At 45.3% G+C, this 21,346-nt stretch overlaps 2 protein-coding genes across 4 annotated transcripts in view; one reads left to right on the forward strand and one right to left on the reverse strand.

The window, feature by feature from the left end:
- PCTP (phosphatidylcholine transfer protein) overlaps positions 1–21,346 on the forward strand; it is a 114,064-nt gene that overhangs the window by 65,560 nt on the left and 27,158 nt on the right. The gene's annotated exons all lie outside the window — the stretch shown is intronic.
- Positions 809–6,400, reverse strand: TMEM100 (transmembrane protein 100). Of its 3 annotated transcripts, none has more exons than XM_081110814.1 (3): positions 6,346–6,400; positions 3,430–3,578; positions 809–2,062 (listed from the first exon to the last, which is right to left on the reverse strand). In XM_081110814.1, exon 3 carries the CDS (start codon positions 1,993–1,995, stop codon positions 1,591–1,593), a length of 405 nt encoding a protein of 134 aa, XP_080966940.1. In that variant the 5' UTR covers positions 1,996–2,062; positions 3,430–3,578; positions 6,346–6,400; the 3' UTR covers positions 809–1,590. The 3 variants fall into 3 exon arrangements, with proteins under 3 accessions (XP_080966940.1, XP_080966941.1, XP_080966939.1); XM_081110815.1 differs by lacking the exon at positions 6,346–6,400 and adding an exon at positions 3,943–4,135; XM_081110813.1 differs by lacking the exons at positions 3,430–3,578; positions 6,346–6,400 and adding an exon at positions 2,518–3,348.

A 21,346-nucleotide genomic window follows, 5' to 3' on the forward strand; every position in this document is an offset into this window, starting at 1 on the left:
ATGCTAGGTGTGTTTTGCCCGGCCTTGTTTTTCCAAGGTTTTATAAAAAGGCTTTATACCTGTTTAGTTACATGTGGTTTAAACTACATGGACCAGGAATATTTCTGGCCAGCGTTATGGGGCCAAGTCCTAGCCGTGTGTGGAATAGCTCGATGTTCACAGAATTGAAGCAGTAACCTAGAACTACCACAGTGAAGCAGCCCAAGAATCTACACAGTGCTTGGCACATAGTTGGTGCTCAAAAATATTGTAAGCAAATAGTGAATGACTGATTCTCCAATAAATATGTAACACACATTTAACAACACATTATAAAACTCCAGGCATTGATTTCCTAATTATAATGGCATAAAAATCCTTTCATATCCAGTAAGAATAATTAACAGTTTTCTATAGGAATCCTGAAAAACATCATATACAAAAAATTAAAATCTTTGCCTTGGCTGGGTTTCCCAGTAGGTTGGAGCATTGTCCCATACACCAAAGTGTTGCAGGTTCTGCTCCCAGTCAGGGCACATGCCTAGGGTGTGGGTTCGATCTCCAGTTGGGGCGCTTACAGGAGGCAACCGATTGATGTTTCTCTCTCTCTCTCCCTCTTCTTTCCTCTCTCTCTCAAATCAATAAAAAAGGGTATCCTTGGCTAAGGATTAAATTACAATAATAAGACACAATAAAAATCTTCTAGTTAAGTTAGAAGGAAGCAACATGCCCATTTGTGAGAAATACAGTTGAGACACTTGTAGATGAGGCAAGGGAAGACGGGCAATTTGGAACTGTAACAAAATAACTGCAACAGAAACAGCCATTTAAGAAGTGTCAGCAGCAATGAGTATTTATTATTTCGAATGAAATGTACATTAAACTTTTATATAAAAATCATCAAAAGTGCTATATTGGATTATTTTAATATTAATTTAATCCCCTCTCCTATGTTATCTAGTAGTTATACACTTCACCTCTTTTTGACTTTTGATACATCATTACAATCATCTAAAATTGTCCAATGTTAAAACATAAAAAATATTAGTTTATTCTTCACGAGAAAGTACCACCAGTCAGTCGTGAGTTACTGAAAGTAAAAAATAAAACAGTTGCCAGACAATCAACTGATTGAAAAAAAGAAGTTATCATAGAATTTCATAGAAGTATGCCAAGTCCCAGGCCATGGAGACTCTCGGCAGAACGTTTTTATGATACAGCTTCTTACGCCTGTGGGTTATTTCATGTGGAGGCGGGTCACTGGTGTACCAGAACCATCCAAGTGTTTTCTCGTCTTTTCTCGGCTCCTTTCCGAGGTGAACCAAATGTTGCCTAATGCTGCACACCTCCCATGACCCCGACAAGGTCTAACGTGGAGAAAAAGCTGATTTTGCAATCTGAGAAATAGCCCTTAGAGTTAAGTTTGTCATTAAAGAAGATACAAGTCATTTCTCACACATGAGGCCCTGCCCCCCCACCCGCTCCATCCACTCCCATTCCCCTAGTCCGCTCCGTGCCCAGTCCCACCGCTCCCACAGGAGTGCGGGTGGATGGGCCGGCGCAGGAAGGCAGGCTGTGCAGGCCTCAGGCCTCCCTGGGCCACCTTCAGTCCTAAGCAAACAAGCTTCTCCGATTTGCCATGAGGGCTGTCTGACTCTCCCGTCTCTTGCCTTTCTTGTTCCTCTGCCTCAGCTTCCAGCACAAGGCGCTGGAGGCCAACAGAAAAAGTCCCGAGGAGAGAAGGATCAGGCCCAAGATGGAGATGATGGAGCCGTGCGAATTGAAGCTGTAAGCCACGGCAGTGACCACTGTCCCGGTGATGAGGATCACCACGGCGAAGGGGATGATGCAGCGGTAGCAGGAGAGCTCAGCGCCCCCGGTGGCGGCCATCAGCTGAATCTCACTGACCACGGGCACCGTGGTGACCACGACTTCTCTCTTAGGGCTCTTCTCCGTTGTCCCTGGCGTGGGAGACGTTGGGGTTCTCAGGATCTCCTTGACGGGCTCCTCCGTCATTGTTACAGCGGTGTGTTTCCTAGCTGAGTTCACAGACTAGACCCGGGGGCTCTCGCCAGCGTGGAGACTGCGGAGGAGAGACAGATGTCAGCTACATGCATGAGAGTGACCCCTGCAAGGAACAGGACAGAGCTGCGGAGACACCACTGTGTCCTGTTCTGAAGGGGAAAATGCACGTGAAAATAAACCCACATTTCTGTGTCTAATCCTTTGCGTTTTGTTGGCATCGGGCAAAAAGCAAGATAACGCAGATCACCGTAAAGAAACGGAGATGTAAACAGCAGGAAGCACTTTGCAGTGTTTAATAGACCTGGCGGTCTGCAAATGTTTTACTAGCCTTTCCTCCTTGCCTATTGCCTCTCTTTCCTCTCAGCACACCGGAGAGCCTCACCCGAATCCAAAGACCTCGTTCAAGGAGGCTGCTTTATAAACAATACTTTGCACAGTTCTTTCCACGACTCACAGCAACTTAGACGCTGCCAACGTTTCCGAGCGTGACATGCATTCTTTCCAAACTCTCACCCATTCACTGCCCATTGAACCAACGTCAAGACCAGAAGCCAGCGTGCCAATGAGGCTCTTCTACATCAGCCAGACAGTCGGCCAGTCTTTATGGGGTGGCTTGGGTGAGGATGCGGCTCAGTAAAAATTCAGTGACCATGAGGCTAAGATGTGTGGATGTCACGTGTGGCGATATCCTCCAACCCATGTGAACGGAATGGAAAAAGAAAAATTCAGAAAGAAAATCAGCAATTTTGGAGGCTATCATGGGACACTTTTATACATTAAAAATAGGATCAACTATTAGAGTACTTTTCAAATTTTCCACTCAACTCAACAAGGATTGTTGATATTATGTGTGCCGTGACATGTTGCGGGGGAAAAAAAGCTAGGTTTTCAGGAAAGTTTTACAAGTTCATTTTGTTCCCATGTCCTTAGGTGCAAGACTTTCTGCGATGCACGTCTGTAAATATTTTGAATCTGAACATTTCTGCACAAAACCCGAGACTCCATCAAAGGCACCTGGCTGAAATGCCGTCTATGAGAAATCCATGTAAACTCTTAACTGCCGCTCAGACATGTTAAGTCTTTTTTTTTTTTGTCCCTCAGAAGCCATCTAGGAGCTAAGTTATGCTGTTTAAACGAAGATTGGGGAGGCTCTTTCAACGATTAATACTTGGGGCATATTAAGCTTCCACTGAGAACAAATTCAAGCTCAAATCAAACCCTGAGCAATGAAGCTAAATATATGAGAGCTATCTATTTGCATAAAAATTTTAGTCACCCAATTAATCACTGCTGTCCAACGACACCCTAAATATTGGCTGAGCCAGTAAAAGGATTTTTGAGATTATGTCTGAAAGAAAAAATCTTCACCCCAAAGCTGAGCTGTAACCTAATCTGAAAAGGAAGGTCTGTCCCCAGACTACTTACGCGTTTCTCAGGGAGAAGCAATCCATTACCAGGGGAACCACTCCGCTTGGTTGGGGAGGCGGGGAGAAACCTCAGAGCCTCAGCTTCTTCTGGTCAACTTCTGGGAAAAGAGCCCGTAACAGCATGTCCGTCAATGAAATTAACCTCCTCTGGGGAAAAAGGAAAGACACGAAAATCCTGAGTGATATGGTCAGTTTCGGATCCTGGAGCTCTTCCTTTCCCTCTACCTCTGTTCCTAAATGACGCTTGTCTTTCCCTCTCTCTCCTTTTATTACCTCCCCCTCTGATGGCCCCTCCCTGTCATTTCCCCCCCACTTCTTTCTTTTCCTTGCCAGCGGATTCTGAGTTTTGGCTCCCTCCCCCCCATCCCCACCCCGCCTTCCAGTGACATGATAAGTCCGAATCGTTCCGAGTCCCTGGAGACAGCAGCCAGCTTTTACTTTATTTCTCTCGCAGCACTGACTCAGTAGACTGCTCCGCATTACTCATGTTTTCCCCAGCCAACCCCCGCACCTGCCTCGGGCGCTTCAGGCATTTTCATAAGAAAATCCCTGAGTCCCCTTTGCAGACCCAGCGGAGGGGACAGAGCTCGGGGACAGAGCCTTTAGGGTGGCAGGAGCAGCTGCGAAGTCCTCGGGCAGCTGAATTCAGCCTGTCAGCCAGCAAAACAATCTGTGTTCCTAGGCTTCCCCAGTATCCTTTCTTGACTTGCGTGTGCAGGCCATCGGAAGCTTAAACCCTCTTGATGGTTGTTAATTCACTGAGAAACGAGGTGGGAGATTCAGATGTTTGCCCTAAGAGGGAAAAGTAGCCATCTTGGTCTACAGATGATGACTTATTACCTCTGGGAGGAGGTCACTTTGGCCGTGTTGCAATTATCGTCATCATTGTCACTTGCAGAGCTTCTCCTATGGGCTGGGCACGTGCAGTGTGCCTGCATGAACATGAATGCTCCCTGGTTTACCAGTGAGTTCATAACTGAGTTTTTCGATAGTTTATACATGAAGCCCAGAGAGGGTAAGTAATCTGACAAAGGTCACACAGAAAGAGAGACCTCCTTGGCTCGAACCCTAGTCTTTAATGAGGATAAAAATCACAAGGGGGGAGGGGGTTGTTAAATGTAGATTCTGATTCATGGGTCCGTCACAAGGTCCTGCCCTGTGAGGATGTGCGGCTCCTTTAAGGAGCAAGGTCTTTTCAACATTCAGACACCTCAGGCATTAACACGTCACCCTCTCAAACAATAAAGTTAAAGACCCACTTCCCACCCCTCTCCCTAAATGGCCTTATCGGTTTATACTTTATTAGATAAGCTGTTTCAATCTTAAAGTCCCACGTTATTGTTTTGAGGGGGAAAAATGGATAATACTGGGAGACTCTTATAAGCTGGTCCCTATACTTGTACCGCTAAAAGTTATCCATCCTTTATTTTTTAATCTATACAAGTTTCAATAACTTCTTTTTAATAAACCCAGCAAATCTACACACCTAGATTAAATCTCAGAAAAGATCCCCCCCCCCCCCGCTTTTTTTCAAATCTCCGATGTTAGATCTCTCTGACTGCTGGCAGAGGGCTTGGGTACACACAGGCATCTCACCTCTGTCCTGTGAGAGCCTGCTCCTTCCAGCCTCACCCAGCAACAATACCTGGGCGATCTTGTCATAAAGGGGAAGGGACCAGCGGTCTTTTCTCTCTAGAATGGAGCCAGAGAGGGCTTGGGCTTCTTCATTTTGAAGCATAAAGTTGACAAGTCCCTGAAGAGGCTGAGGGGCGGGATCCCAACCTGCTGGGGAGGATGAGTCCTTCGAGGGCCTCAGCTGCCCCCATCCTCACCCGGGAAGAGGCTGTCACGTGGTGCTGAAGATAAGGACTACTTAGAGCCAGCCATGTCAGCCCTGGCCATCATTGTTCTGGGAAGATGGTGATTCCGGGATGGGGGTTGAGGAGGGGCGGGGGGGTCACTGGCCACATAAATTGGAGATTCTTCAGACTCTCTTATAAGAGCAGCAGTCTGCCCACTGCAAACTGGCCTTTGGGGGCAATTCCTGTCTACTTCCTAGCATGGGCTACCTTCCCCTCAACAGAGCGATAACCCCACTGAAGGTCAGAATATCACCTTATCCTGCGGAAGCTCCCGTTGCCCCATTACCAAAGTCAAAGGTACATGAATCACCCAGAGAGAAGCCAGAGACAGCTTCCCCCCCCCCCGCACCCCCCTTCTCCGAGAGCCTATGGCCAGTCTACAAGGGGGGGGGGGCAGTGAGTGTACCCTGCGCCCTGGAGCCTGTGGGCAGGTCTGTCATTACTTCTAACAGCAGAGCTTTCTTCAGCCTCTTAGACTTCAGGTGTCATATTCCCCCTCCTTCTCCTGCTTAGACTCACAGCTGCCCATCTCCAGAGCCTAAGTAGATAATTGGGGATTTGCAGTGATAAACCCACACAAGTCAGAAGCCTTGGGATCAAGCAGAAACGGTACCTGAAGAATAAGCAGTACCACTCTAGCGCGGACACACATGCAGTTTTAACGGTCTTTTACCTCTTCAGCTGGAAATTCAAAGCCAATTCCTAGTGATCGGCGCCTGATGCCTTTGAATGCACCCCCGCCCCTTTTTTCTACTCTGTGCCAATACGATATCACACACTCCTGGGAACGTCTAAAAGGACACCTGCCCCCAGTGCAAAACCTCATCCATGATAGGGCCAGCCTTCTCCCTGCAAGCCTGCTTTCAGAAGGGGGAGCAAAGCTTTGGGCTCTTTTTAAAGCTCAGGGCTCCAGGAGATTCCTTTACCTTCAGAAAACGTCTCAGAAAGTTTTCAATCAACCCATCCCATCTCTAACCCCCTCTCTCCTCCCCTCCCTAGGCATTCAACAGTTCTCCCCCAGAGCTTTCAAAGAGCAAGGCAAAGATCCTTACCTTTCCCAGCCAGAGTGGAACTGAGACAGCTGCCAGCCCTGGCCAGCGGCAACCCAGAGAGGGAGATGCAAATGACGGCCCTAGGGACCGTGAACAAAGTACTCAGGCTCACACACAGTTAAGGGACCGGAGAAAACTTGGTGAGAGGAAATCTCTTCCGTGCTGCTGTACGTTTTTTTTTTTTTTTTTTTTAAAAAGAGAACCAAGTTTGAAAAGAATGTTCTTCTTTGTTTTTCTCTCTTTCTATTCTCTTTCCAGGCTTTCATTTTTCCAGGTTTTTCCCTTTTCCAAAGCGCCTTCCTGTTACTGTCCCTCTGTAATACCTGGGACCTGCAGAAGAGATTTTATCATTCCCCTTCTGTGCTTCTAGGTGGGTGTGGGCTTTGGGACATGTGTGGGGGATGGGGAGTGGGACGGTAAGTGAGTCTCTTTCCCTGAACCCTGTAATAAGAGGAGTGAAGAAAGAGAAGGGTTAATGGAGAAAATGGCATTTGTTGCTTTTTGTGGGCAGTCTCCCTCGCAGCAGAGGAGTGGTTTTGTCTGCTCCTCATCAGAGGATGGCGAGCAGATAAGGAGGGAACTGACTGGGCCACCTCCCACCTAAGGCACCACAAACAACAGGACCCAGAACACTTGCTGTCCCAGAGAGAACTCCCCCAAACTGGACAAACCTCGGTTTACTTAGAAACAAAGTCATGTAGGTGAGAGGATATAGAAGGGTAAGAGGGCAGGGATCTGGCGAGGACCGTGACCGAGAGGAGATGGGGCCTGTCTCCTTTCAGTAGAAGCCAAAGCTTTTCGGTCTCTGGGTCCGAAAGGCGGACATTCCGATTTTGCTCCGGAGCCGTATGCGCTTGAAGACCTGGAAATTGCTCCTCGGGAAACAAACACACTTTGTGAGGAGCAATGCCATGTGCATTCGATTACGGGCTCCCATGCACTTTCGGTTTGCTTTCGCTTGGTGTGGTGGGGCTGGCGCCTTTCCAGCAGCCCTGCAGGTGCCAGGTCCTCCTGGCCCCCTGTCCGGCCTCTGCGTGCCTTTGATCTCGGCCCTCACCCAGCCCACTTGGACTCCGTGAGATGCAGGAAGCTGGCCAGGGTGCTCCGTTCCAGGCTTCGTTTAAGGGCGTGCCTGCATTTATGTTCTGAAATCATGGACATTTGGGAAAGTGATCTGGGCTTGCGTGTTCGTTTTGGATCACAGGTCCTGTTATTATTGCTTCCCTCCCCCAAGGCACTTTGCTATGAGATCTAGGACATGAAAGAGAGAGATGTGATAATACCAAGAGGAGCAGTGGGTATCCCTTAGGTAAAATGTGTTTTACTATTTTCTGGTCAATTTCCAGGTACCAGAAACTCATAAAATCCATGTGTCTCCAGACAGGAAAACATACATCTTTTAGGTACACATCCGGGTCACCATTCTCTTACCTGTTTTGTGCTGAGTCACTGTGAAAGATGACATAAAACAAAACAAAACCAAAAAGAGTCACTGAAATCAAAGGACACAGTGGGACCTTCGGGAGGGCCAAGTAAATCATCTCTCCCTTCAACAAAAACTGTCATTCTGGCCTCAGATGAGAAGAATTGACTTTCCTGTTTCAAAATCTGAACCTCTGCTGACAATGCTACGCTCCCGATACGTTCCCGAGCAGCTTGCATCATCCTTTACACTTATGCACATTATTCTTCGGAGGCCTAGGATGAGGAAGATCAGCGGTAAAGAGTTTTAGCAAATTGGGCTGACAACTTCCCCAGACAAGGGCATGGCACCTGGGTCAGCCTCCCCCAGTGGGCTAGGGGGTCATGGACTCGGGCCTGTAGGAAGCCCCACCACACTTGTCTTTTCCCAGGAAGGGAAGAGAAGAGACATCCATGACTCACCCCTTTGCTACTATTAATACCTGCTAGTCCGCCTTTCTACAGAAGCGATCTCCCATTGGCTCTGGTGACAGTGCCCCTTGTTCTGTCCATAAAATGATGTGCACATCGTGTGACCTCAATCGACTCCTAATCAGCACATCATTTCTTGGCTTTATCATTAATTTGGTGCCGGGCGATTTGGAACCACCCTGCCACAGGTAAAACACTGCTTACCTATGCACTCCTGCAAGAGTCAGTTAGCTTCTCTTTGTTCCATGTTCATTGAACAGAATAAACCTCAGACCTGATCCCAGTCGTGCAGTGCTGGTCTTCAAAGGACTCACACGGGCTGGGTGTATCCGTGCTGGCCCTCCCCCAAATAATCACAAATGCAGTGGAAACCATAGATTTTAAGCTCTGTGCTTGGGTAAGAGCAACATCCAGCATATTTTCACAACAAGTAGTTTTTGCTGTCTCCAGTCTTTGGAGAAAGAACTGAGGTGAAGAAGATGTCATTGTCCCCAGGTTTAACTCCAGGGTCTGGGCTCCTTCCTTCTGAGGTGACCCAGCCCCTGCGCTCACTTTGGAGAGGAAAGGAACCGTGTAATACCGATCAAATGTCTCATAGGCACCACCCACAATACAGCTCTAGCTCCAATATTTGTATTTTACTTATGAAGAAACCAAAATCCAGCAGGGTTCAATACTTGCCTGGGATCCACTACTAGGGCAAGAAGCAAAGCCAGGGTTCAAGTCCAGGTGCCTCTTCTATATTGTACTATGAGGTCTCTGTTGCTTTTTATTATTATTATTAGATTAAGTGTTATTAGAATAGCCTAATGTTAGCCTACAGCCCATTTTCTTGGGTGGAGGATGACATATTCTCATTAGGTTTACTCTTGGAAAAGCGTTCTGAAGAGGGCATCCTTGCTTCTAGGATGATGAACCCTGATGCTGCCCATAGACATCTGGGTATTGCAGTAGAGCTGCATTACTAAGCAGATTTGGGTAGGATTGAGACACAAGCTAGGTACCAATGGAGTCAGTGAGCGGTGTCGTGGCTGTAGGGACATTTCAGGAGTCACCCAGGCTGTTCCTCAGCTTCCAGGAACATTTTGGTTCCACTGATATTTATTGTACTCCTTCCAGGCGCCAGAAACTTGCCCAATGCTCTAGCTCAGTAGATACAAAACAGTAAACAAGCAAGATCTCTGCTCTCAGGGAGCTTACAGTCTAGGACAGGAGAGCCACAGGGCCACCAGTGTCTAGGATCTTTTTTGCTGGAGGGAATAACAAACTGTTCCGGGAGGCCCAGGGAAGATTAAATCCGTTCTTGGTGGGAAGGAAAGCTTCATTAGTTGGTATGAGTAGGAAAGAAGAGAAGGTGATTCTAGGTGAAGGGACAGCCTATATATAAACATAGCTCAGAAAAGTGCCAGTCCTTTGGCACAGAGCTTTGAACAGCCTACGTGGCTGAATTTTAGATCTCAAGGGGCAGGCAGAGCAGTCAAAATAAGACTGGAAATGGTTGATGGTGAGATGATTGCCTCGACATCGAGTTTGGAATTTATTTGGAAACCAATGTAGTTTTGAGCAAGAAGACATGATAGACAGCTCTGTGCATTATCAAAAGTAGCCTGGCATTAGAGTGTTGAAGTGCACTATGGGAAAGTCAAAAGGGGAAGGCAAAAATACAGTTGGGACAGCCATCAGTTAGGAAACCTTTGTCTAGGTGAGAGGTACCAGGGCCTGATATTGAGTCATGCGTGCAGGTTGGTGTTAGGCCTGATCAAGTAATTGAATAGATATCCCCTCCCGTGGGAACTGACCTGTAGGCCACTTCACGATGGACATTCCACTTGCTTCGACCACATTCCACTTGCTAAGACCATTATCTCTCCCCTCCGGAGTTTCCCAGAATCCAGACCTGCACAGACAATTCTCTGCCCGGAAAAAATCCCGCCTAGAGTCCTTAAAAAACCTCTGCCTCCCTGTCTTTGGGGGCTGGCGCCATTTCGGGGTTCAGCCCATCTGGTATCCAGATGACCTATTAAATTTATAATCCCTTACCACTTTGGCCTTGTGCGTTCCTCCTTCGGCGACCCTAACAGTTGGAGGTCACTGCAGTGGGGGAATCAGCAAACGTTGGCAATGAATGTCAAGGGGGAGGAGACCAAGGAAGAGGGGTTTGTAAGGTTTTAAAGCCTCAGTGATGAATAACTTAGTGATACTGTCAGCAGAAAGAGAAGGCCAGGACAAGGAGCAGGTATCGGTGGAGGTCGTGAACTTGATTTTGTTAGCATAGGTATCCACTTCTCCAGTGAAGAGGCAAAATACTAGAGAAAGTGGTGTTACTACCCAACTGCTAGTTTGTGAAGCATTGTCTGAATTGGCAAATAATGCCGTCATAGGCTCGCAGGTGAATCTCCCACTTAGGAATGAATTTATAATTCACTTTATTCTATGCATCTATAGACAATTGCGGACACAGGTGCAGTATACACAAATGATTTGAGATTGCTAACTCTTTGCATACACAAGAACATAAATATGTTAAGCATTCTAATTTGAACCTTTAATTGTACTGACTCTATGCAAAGAATATATTGACTCAATTTTAAAATTCCATTTTAAACTCCTTGAAAATAAGAACATAGCTATGTAATTCTTTCTATACAGTGCCCAGAGTGGAAAAAGCACTCCAGAGATGTTTTCTGGGAATGAAAATGTTTTCTCTTCCCATGAATCACCGCTCCAAGGCACTGCTCATGCAGAAGAGAACATATAGAAAGTTCCAATTTCCCCACTTTACCTGTGGAAAAGCAGCCTTTGTCTTGCCAATAACTAATTTTATGTTGCCCCATGAGTTAATGATTTTAAAAAAAGGCAATACAAGTCTGCTATGGATTTCTTTAGAATGTCCTTTGGGGCCTCATGCAATGTAAACACATCTTCCTATTGCAGTTCACCAAGATCGTGTTGACTGGAAAGTCCCCCATAAGTTCCTGAAGGATAATATCAGCAATTGTGTGTGGGTTTATAGAAAGTCTTTGCCAAGTAAATGAACAAATAAATGAATGACTCTACATTGAAGTCAGATAGAAACTTGAAAACTCAGATGATTATTATTCCAATGGATGATTTCAAAGCATTCAGATGTTTAGTGCTATGTACATTAATTATTCCATTTCATGAAACATTCAGTTATTCATTTTGCTGGAATTCTTTGGATAGTGGCTAGATACCATGTAGATCTAGCCACAGGTTCCATCTAATGAATAAACATAAGTATTTATTGAGTATTTTTATAAGAAGTAAAACTTTTACTAAAGGAACTTTCCGTTTTTCCAGACCAAAGAGAGGCATTTTAGGCAGAAAGATGATGCTTGCAGCTTCTCACCCGAAACACAACACACCCCAGGGACAAGGACCTCTTCAGCCACAAAATTCACCAACCACAGTTTCTTCTAAGTCCTTTTCTTGCTGTGTGTGTCTGTGTGTGTGTCTGTGTGTGTGTCTGTGTGTGTGTGTTGGTTTGTTCCCAAAAGTTGGTTTGCAAGTTGAAACTTTATGAAATTACTAGTAGCAGAAATAAAGTACATTGTACAAATCATGCAGATCTTCGGTGCAGAGTATAAAAATGGTATTTATAGCCAGTAAACATGGATCAGGACACACGCCACTGTACGCCAGGCCTGGCAGGAGCTTGGCGGGCGCCGGAGCCACAGATGAGGCCCCTTCTCAGCCCCTGAGCACACATTTGCACACGCAGACACACAGGATACAGGCACACTAGAGAATGTCTTGGAATAATTATCAAACTCTGGACTATCGAAACAAGTTGGTCCAAAGAATTTTCTTTTCTTTTTTTTTATTATGTGTTTTTCTTTTTCTTCCGGGTTGGTCAACACATTTTGGGATCTCCCTCCCAGCCCCAGCTAGGACACAAAAATCCATTGTTTGATTCCACCCACTCCCATTTTTCTTCTCTTTTCTTCTTTGTACCTGGTCAGAAAGATCAACATTTTTAAAAAATTCTTTTTCATACATATATGAAAAGTTGTGATTTATTTTGGGAAGCCACCAAGGTCATGGGGGGTGAGGGGGCAAGGAAATCTCCCAGGAAGAAATGGTGACCTCCTCAGTAGCATTCACATTTGGGGACGGGGGCTAAGGGGAGACAGGAGAGGAGAGAGAAAGCTGGTGCCCAAACTCGGCTGTAATTTACGGAAAAGTCCTGGATCAGTTGGAACCGGGGAAACCCTCCTGGGGTGAAAGGCCCCATCGCCTGGGCCAGGCCCATTGGCTCCTGGTGGCTGTGGGTGTGGTCAGTAGGGGTGTCCCAGGTCTTTGGGCCACTTCAGCTGCACTTTCAGCCTCTTTGTGCCAATCTGAAAGGCATGCCCGGCCTGGGTGGTGGTCTGTGAGCTGGCCAGGTTGTCAAAACTCATGATGCCAAAATATTTGCTCAGTCTGGTGGCCTGATCCATACACACCTTGGAGGAGATGACATTGCCAAAGAGCAGGGACATGTGCGTCAGCTCTGTGTCTCCAGACTCCTGGGAGAGATTGTAGATAACCAGGTTACAGCCTGAGGGACCTTCTTGCTGCTGCTACAGGAGTGCTGGCGGCTGCGGGACGCTGCGGGTGATGGGCATGAGGGCCACAGTAGGGCAGATGGCTGTGGAGACCCAGAGCGGCAGACTTATTGAGTATTGACTTTGTGCCAGACACCTTTTATAGATTTATTTTACTTAATACTCACAAGGAATCCAAGAGGTAGTGCCAGGTAGTCCCATTATACAAAGGAAGAGATTAAGGGACCTGCCTTGGAAAGTCGCCCTTTGGACAAGAACCAAAGCTTGTTTGACTCCAAAGTTTACCCTCCTAATCCTCGTGCAATGTTGTGTCTGTGTTCAGATTATGTGCAGATTTTCTGTTCCTCACAAGGAGCTTCTACTCAACTCAAAATAAACTCTTGGGATTTTTAAATAATGATTTTGCCAGAAAAAAATAGGCATTTACCCTTCCCCAGAAACACGATGGTGGTCTACTGATTGCAGCTCAAGACACTGGAAGCATTTTTATCAACATAGAAAGTCTTTGAGGTCCACAACGTGGGTGAGTCGTGGGAAATGGAACCATTTCCTCAGCCGAACTGAGCTCAAAATAGAACCATTTAATTTATGAACTTATTCTATACTGATCACGTCAATGAAGAGAATACATCTCTTGCATTCTTCTGTTAAAAATGTTCAAGTCTCATGCACAAGATGATACCTTGCTGTCTCCTTATTGTTTACTGAAATCCACTCTACAGCAAGCATGTCAAACTCAAAGGCTAACATGGGCCAAATAAACAAGGCATGCAGCCCGCGGGCCACGAGTTTGACATACTTACAGGAACCGGGAAGTATTGTCTTCGTAAAAACAATTGTAAAACTTGCTAACATGATCCCAAGGGCATGGCCGCAGAACGAGAACACAATGTTTCTCCCATCGTGAACATTGAGGGGCATCAAGCCCACGCTGAAAGCCAGTGGGCACTTGCAGCTGGTCAGCAGGTCTACCGTCAATAACTGTGGAAGCCTTCCAATTTGAGGAGCTCCGTAGTCTCTGGGGAACCTCTCTTCCTGGCCTTACTTCTTGCTATTTATTTTCTAAGTTAAACTGAGCTTGGAAAATTTTCTTGAGAGCGCTGATATGACTTGATCTTTTTCCCCCTAGGGTCACAGGGTCAGGCGTTGGATCAATTCCACAACAAAATTAACATTTATGACGCCCCACTCTGGTTGTGCAATGAAAACAGCCGTGAACTGAAAGTCAGGAAACTTGGGTTTCAATCTTCTTTCCTTTTTGGTGGCCTTTCCGACCTCTCAGAGTCCCATCTGTCAGTTCTCAGGGTCCTGTCTCTAGAGCCTTTACTATTTTTTCCTTTTATTCTATTTTAAAAAGTCCTATTTGAGCTTATAATATCAGAGAACGTCGACAAGACAAGTTGGGGCAATAATTGACACTACTATCCAAGCTAGCAGGACAGCTGTAGGAAGCCTCTTTTGAAAAAAAAAAAAAAATTCCCTGGTGCAGCATCTGTCAGCAAAGCCATTGACCTTTTGCTGTGGACATTCGTCTATTTCCCTGTGAAGCGAGTCACGGGCATCTGGCTTGGAGACTGTCCGCGATGCAAAGGTTTTCTGCAGCTCCAGTCAGAGATCCTAGCTCCGCAGCGTTTGCGCACCTGATTTCCACTCTCGCGGATCCAGAGCCAATGCACAAAGGAGACCGATCGTTTCGTAAACATCCACTTGAATTTGGAAGCGAGGCAGCCGGAGCCAGAACGCCCACCTGCGGAGCCTTACTCCCCTGTGACTGATACGACATGACGTAAGTCCGAGACCTCAGTTCACAGTTTATGTGACAGGACACGGGAGCAGCCAACTTTAGGGAAGACCGATAGGAAAGTCCAAGGGTGAGTCTCGCTGGGAACAGGAAGCAGGTCCTGCTGTACCAACAAGGCTTTGGGATGGAGAATTGTGACAGGTTTTGTAGAAGCACTGGGGCTTCCCAGGGGCTGCCAGGAGGGTGTGCTCCTGTCCCAGGGAGTGCGCATTTCCTCTGGGCTTCTCCCCTCCCGGGCCACGCCGTCCAGAAAGAGCGGCCATGCAGCTGTGTGACTTGCATTCATGTAACGGATTCCTTTATAAGCACCCCGGTCACATGCTCACATGAGCAGAGGAAGGGATAAGTCTACATACGCCTCTCCTTCCAAAGTTCCCTCTTATAGTCTTTGTGTACATCAGAGCGCTAGGCAAACACCAACTGGCCCTATCACAGCGAGCTTGATAGCATCAGGGTTATTTATGAAACGTAGAAATTGGGGTGTGGATCCTCTGAACATAACTTCTGACTGAGGAAACAAAACGTTGGTGTGTCTGGATATGGAAGGGGCGGGCTCCTGCCAGATATGGCCGAATGAAAATTTCTGTGTCAACTCATTCTCTCTCAGTGTTTGCAATTTCACTCGTGAGGTAAACGGCTATTTCTCTATTAATATCCCACTTAAACTGATTTTTGTGTGTAGGTTCGGTAGTTCTGTGCATCACACAAACTCAAGACATCTATAAGCTGGAAAAATTAATTTTAAAAATTAACTTAAAATAAATTTTAAGGTAGATAATAGTACTGCTAGGTAATATGTTGAGTACCAGTCATTGACATAAAGGACTTTACACCTACTACCCTACGGGGTGTAGTATTATTCTTCCCATTTTGTTGATGAGGACACCGAGGCATGGAGAAGTTGGCTTGTACGGAAACACACAGCTAATAAGCAGTAAAGATGTATTGCACGTCCAGGAACTTTGTCTCTAGGGTTCAAGCCTTTATCCTCAGTGTTACACTGTCTTCAGGGATAATGGTTCTTGTTGTGATGATGAGGAGGAAGAGTTTCATTATGATAGTATTGCTTATTCCTGACCCTCGCAGTGCTTATAGGTTGAAGGGAAGCATTTCTGCTCAATTAGAACCTGAACATTTGGTTCTCTCTCCTAAATTTGAGCCCTGTAGATGTTAGAGTTATGAGACTCATTGCTTGGGTAGAATTTTGCAACTGATAAATCCCCTGAAGAAGTTCTTTCATTTTAGCCTTACAATAACCCAGTGAGGTGGAGAGGCTGAAGGTGAGCCTTCTCCAGGACCTATCGTCATTCCCAGGGTACCCTCTGGGAGTATCCCTGCCTGCTCTTCCTCACTCCCTTTACACGGCTAACCCCTCTGCCGGTCCTGGCCTTACCAAGTCACCACCTGCAGGAAGACCTCTTTGATTACCCCTGAAGTGTATTAAGCTTCCCTGCTATGCACTTTGGTCACACCTGCCTCCAGGATCAAGTTTCCACACGGGACACTCAAGGAGGCTGAGGGTGGGAGCATTAGCTCTGGTGGCAAAAGATGCGACCAAGGTCCCAAGTCAGTCCCATGTTCACAATAGGATTGTAAAATGCTACAAATACATGGAGGTAGTGATAAGAAGACCTGGCTTCTGATGGCAAAAAATTCATAGTGCCCTGGCCGGTTTGGCTCAGTGGATAGAGCATCGGCCTATGAACTGAAGAGTACCAGGTTTGATTCCGGTCAAGGGCATGTACCTTAGTTGCGGGCACATTCCCCGTGGGGGGGGGTGGGGGGCAGGGGTATGTGCAGGAGGCAGCTGATCGATGTTTCTCTCTCATTGATGTTTCTGGCTCTCTGTCCCTCTCCCTTCCTCTCTGTAAAAAAATCAATAAAATATTTTTTAAAAATTCAGTAGTTATCCATGGTTGAATCCTGGTTTCTCAAAACTATTGACTCCTTCTTGCTTAGACTCTTGACCCAGTGCTACTCAGTTTCTGATAAGACATTTTTTTATTCAAGAATCGGGTATTGAAAGATTAGAGTGTACCAGGAAGTAGAGAATAATGGTGAAGTGAGTGGGTTCTAGAGTTTGATCTCGGATCCTACTCCATTAACTATGTGCTCTCAATTATTGGCTTCATCTGTGGCTCAGTTTCCTTAGGTGTAAAATGGAGATAATAATAGTACCTGCTTCATTGGATTGTTGTGAGGATCAAATGAGATTATTCATGCAAAACTCAGAGCATAATGTTTGGAGAACAGCGAGTGCTTGGTAAATGCCTTTGTTAGATTGTGAGCAAAACCAGGCCCAGTCTCTAGCCTGGTTTCCTGGTCTCCAGAACACTGCCCGGAGATTTTATCTGCTGTTTCTTTGCTTTTTCCAAGCCCATATATAAATCTTATTTTTCCACTCTAATTTCTTCTCCAACCTCTAGCCTGCTCTGCCCTTTCACAGCCCACATTCTGCTGCTGCCTCCCTTTTCTAAATATATACTTTCAAAGCAACCAGATGACTAAAACGAAAAGAGGAAAAGTACAAACAAATGGATGAAGATGTGCTGTATCCAGCTCTTGACTGTAGTGCCCGTAGGAGAATAAATCCATTCAACCAGTGAAGCCAAACACATACTGATCTTTTAGCCCAGGATTCCACTCCTAGGTCTGTACTCAACAGAAACGTGTATGTATGGACACCAAAAATCACATGGAAGGAATTGCACAATAGCATAGTATTAGTGATCTAGTGCTGGATAACAGATTACTCCAAAACTGAGTAACTTACAACCACAAACACTTGTTATCTCATGGTTTCTGTGGCTTCTGCAGGCATTTGCAAGAGGCTCAGCTGGGTGAAGGGCCAATCTCCAGACCTCCCTGATGAGAGACCTTGACTGAGTTAAGTCACTTCCTCTGAACTGCAGTTTGCACTCCGCAGAGCTGGGTGGGTGTTAGCACCTGTGGCCTCAAAGTGCGGGGGAGAGTATCGGTGACATCAGGTACAGTGGAGTCTGTTGTGCACAAGAGTAAGTGCTAAAGTCGGGGATTGATGTAAAAATCAACTATAAACAAAATTCCCCTGAAATTCCTTAGGTAAGCCTTCTATCACTGGGGTGCCCTTGGAGGTTGAAATGCCAGGAGCTAGGAATTCTTTTGCTTCTCTTTAGATGTCTGCCCTGGTCTTCCTTTCAGTGGGGCAGCCTAGGACAAGGTTGGCTGTAATGGCAGTAGAGGGGGGAGGGGAATTTCATGCTCTACTTATTTTTCTTGTTGTTGTTGAGGGTACCTAATTGAATTTGCATATTAAGTATACATCTACAACGACTCCAGTATATGTGAAAGCACTGAGGATTATGATTGAGGAAATGTAAGTTATGACTCATCTTTGGAACAGGTGCTTTCCCCAGTTTATCTTGGGTCTAGAAAGCCTTGTGGTTAATGTCAAGGTTAAACACAGTCACTGGTTAAAGCCTTTATCAAAACAAGGGGCTGCTTGATGCTAAATGACATGTTGGGATAATGGGTAGAGAAAGGAGCACAGGTCAACATGAAATATTATAATAAATAGCAATTTTGCAATTGTATAGTACTTTATAGTTTACAAAATAATTTCTTAAAAATTAACCTTATTTTTAAAATGAGGTTTTACTTCAGAAGATCATCTGACTAGTTTACCAGAAGAGGTGTGATTCATAACCATAAATTCCAAGTTCAAAACCATAATACTTTCCCAGAGACAAGGATATCTTTTCCATCTCCTCCTCCTCCTCCTCCTCCTCCTCCTCCTCCTCCTCCTCCTCCTCCTCCTCCTTCTTCTTCTTCTTCTTCTTCTTCTTCTTCTTCTTCTTCTTCTTCTTCTTCTTTCTCTCTCTCTCTCTCTCTCTCTCTCTCTCTCTCTCTCTCTCTCTCTCTCTCTCTCTTACAAAGAAGTAAGTGTGAGTATTTATGACCTGGCTATCCTGGGCTTGACCACCTGCATAATGGACTTGACTTTGATCACCTTCTCTAGGCAAGCCTACTTAGATTAATTAAGACAGTGAGGTGGGAAGAGCAGGTTCTTCTGTGTGCCTATGGTTCTCACCTGGACAGAGACCTGCTCCATGGATGAGATTAAACATTGTTTCTGTGCATCTGGGATATGTGGGTTTTAGGGAGAATCCTGTTAGCTTCAGGAGAGTTCCTGATGCTCCAGGATGGGGACAGGTTATCATTTTAATACATCATGCTTATGAGTGCATTTAACATCTGCTTATTGATATATAACAAAAATCAGTTGTAAAGACAAACATTGCCCAATAAAGATGCATGTTATGAGATAATTGTGATATCACAATTTAAGTCTGGGATGGATTAGGACTATCTCTGTGCATAGGACTAATTCTTTGCAGAGGCGTGCTCCCTTTAATGTGACCAAAGCTCCCTAGACAGGGCAAATCCTTCCCATACTTCCCAGGAGAACCCAGAAATAGCCACTGTGAAGTGGATTAGAGAGGGGGGTAGGAGTGGGCTCAATGGAGACTCTTGACTGAGTTCTCACATCCACCAGAGATGTGTCTGTCTCCAGACATAATTCCAATTCTGAGTCATTACAATTTCAGCCATTCCATGGTGTTTCTTTTGGGACTCAGATAGCAGCATGAGGCCCCCTGGTGGCCTGAAATAATTCCTGAGTTTCCTTCTCAGGCACTGAAGGGCAGGTGTGGCTGGAGAAGGACAAGGTAGTGAAGACTCACCTAGACCTGGTGCTGACAGGGAGGCCGGGCAGAGCAGGATGACCTCTATGGGGAGAGTTGAGAATTTAAATATTTTCTTTTAAGAAGTGAAAGCAAATGGACTGTAATTCTGGATAAACCACTCACTTTCTGATTGTTCATTTAATAGTTCATTTAGCAAACACTACTGAGTACCTACTCCATGGAAGACATTTTAATAGACATCACATGGGGTTAAAAAAAAAATAAAGACACACCATACACTTCTAAGGAGCTTTGGACGAGGATAAAACTTTTATGCCACCAACATGGTAGAAATGGAAGTGCCCTCAGAGAATAAATGAGGCGAAAGGAAAGGCAGACGCATTTCAGCTGGGGCTCTAGTGAGAAACAGGATTGGATCTATTGGGATGGAGAGGGAAAGGATGGCATCTGGAGGAGGACAAACAAGTTTGAACGTGGAGGAAAAGTGAAGCCTGTTAGTATTCTTCTTGCTTGGGGCTCTCTGTGCCTCTGCACTTGCGTGATTTTTTCCTTCACCAGGGTAGGGAAGTGTTCTGTCATTATTTCTTCAAACGTGTTCTCAATCCCTTGCTCACTCTCTGCCCCTCCTGGCACTCTTATTATGTGAACATTGTTACGTTTCATGTTTTCCCACAGCTCCCTTAAGCTGTCGTTTTTTAATTGTTTTTTTCTTTTTGATTCTCTGATTGAGTGTTTTTTTTCTTAACTTGTTTTCTAATTCATTGATCTAATCCTTGACTTCTCCTAATCTGCCGTGCATTTCTTCCATTGTGTTCTATTTTTAAAAAATATTTTTTTTATTGATTTCAGAGAGGAAGGGAGAGGGAGAGATAGAAACATTAATGATGAGAGAGAATCACTGACTAGTTGCCTCCTGCATGCCCCACACTGGGGATGGAGCCCACAAGCTGGGCACGTGCCCCAACCAGGAATTGAACCTTGACCTCCTTCCTGGTTTATAGGTTGACGCTCAACCACTGAGCTACACCAGCTGAGCACACTGTGTTCTTTATTAGAGCTATCATTCTTCATAGTTACTATATTTTTTCTCATGCTGTTGAGCTTCTTTGCCATCATTATTTTGAACTCTATGTCTGATAAATTTCTTACCTCTATTTCATTTAGCTCTTCTTCTGGAGAATTCTCTTGTTCTTTCATTTTGGGCTTGTGTTTTTTTCGTTTTTGTCTCCCCATTTTGGTTGTCTCCTTTGGATTTGTGTCTGTGTATTAGGTAGATCTGCTACAACTCCCAATCTCTAGTGCAGGACAATGTCAGACGCTATTTGTGACTGGCCCTGAGTACCCTGTTTCGAACTATCAGCAATCCACAGCTTGTGGCTCCCTCTCCTTTGTGTCATTTGTCATTTCTTGATTCTTATCTTCAATATCACTAGTTCTTTCCTCTAAGTGGTTGGTTCTGTTTTCTATACTCTCTTAATCTCCTTAATTGCATGCTTCATTTCCAGGATTTCTGATTGTTTCTTTTTTAAAATTTCGATTTCTTTAGTAAAATACTCATTTTGTTCATTGATTTGTTTTCTGAGTGCACTGAATTGCCTGTCAATATTCTATCGCATCCCATTGAGTATTTTCAGCACTACAATCTTGAAATCTCTATCATTTATATTACATATTTCCATGTGTTCCAGCCTGCTTTCTGGGGATTTTTTGTTTTCTTTCTGGCCATTGTCATCACTGTGGTTCTGCATGGTATTTGCTGTTATCCTTTGTCTTCTATCACTGAAGAAGGCTGAGAAAGGTCGTTCTAACCTGGCTGAGAGCTGCATGCCCCGGGACATAGGAGTTAACCTAGGAATGCAGTCAGTCCATTGTCCTTTTCTGAGAATTGCCTGTCATCATGGAAAGGTTAATAACCTTGTAGCCCTGGATGTGTTAATAACCTTGTTAATAACCTTGGTCCCAGAGGCGCCCACCATTTGCAACCCCCAGCCTGCATTGCCTGTAACCTGTAACCATTATACCTTGCCTGTAATTCCTACTCTCCCATGTAATCT

The sequence above is a fragment of the Myotis nattereri genome, assembly GCF_964212035.1.
Source record: "Myotis nattereri genome assembly, chromosome: 16".
NCBI classification, from domain to species: Eukaryota; Metazoa; Chordata; class Mammalia; order Chiroptera; family Vespertilionidae; genus Myotis; species Myotis nattereri.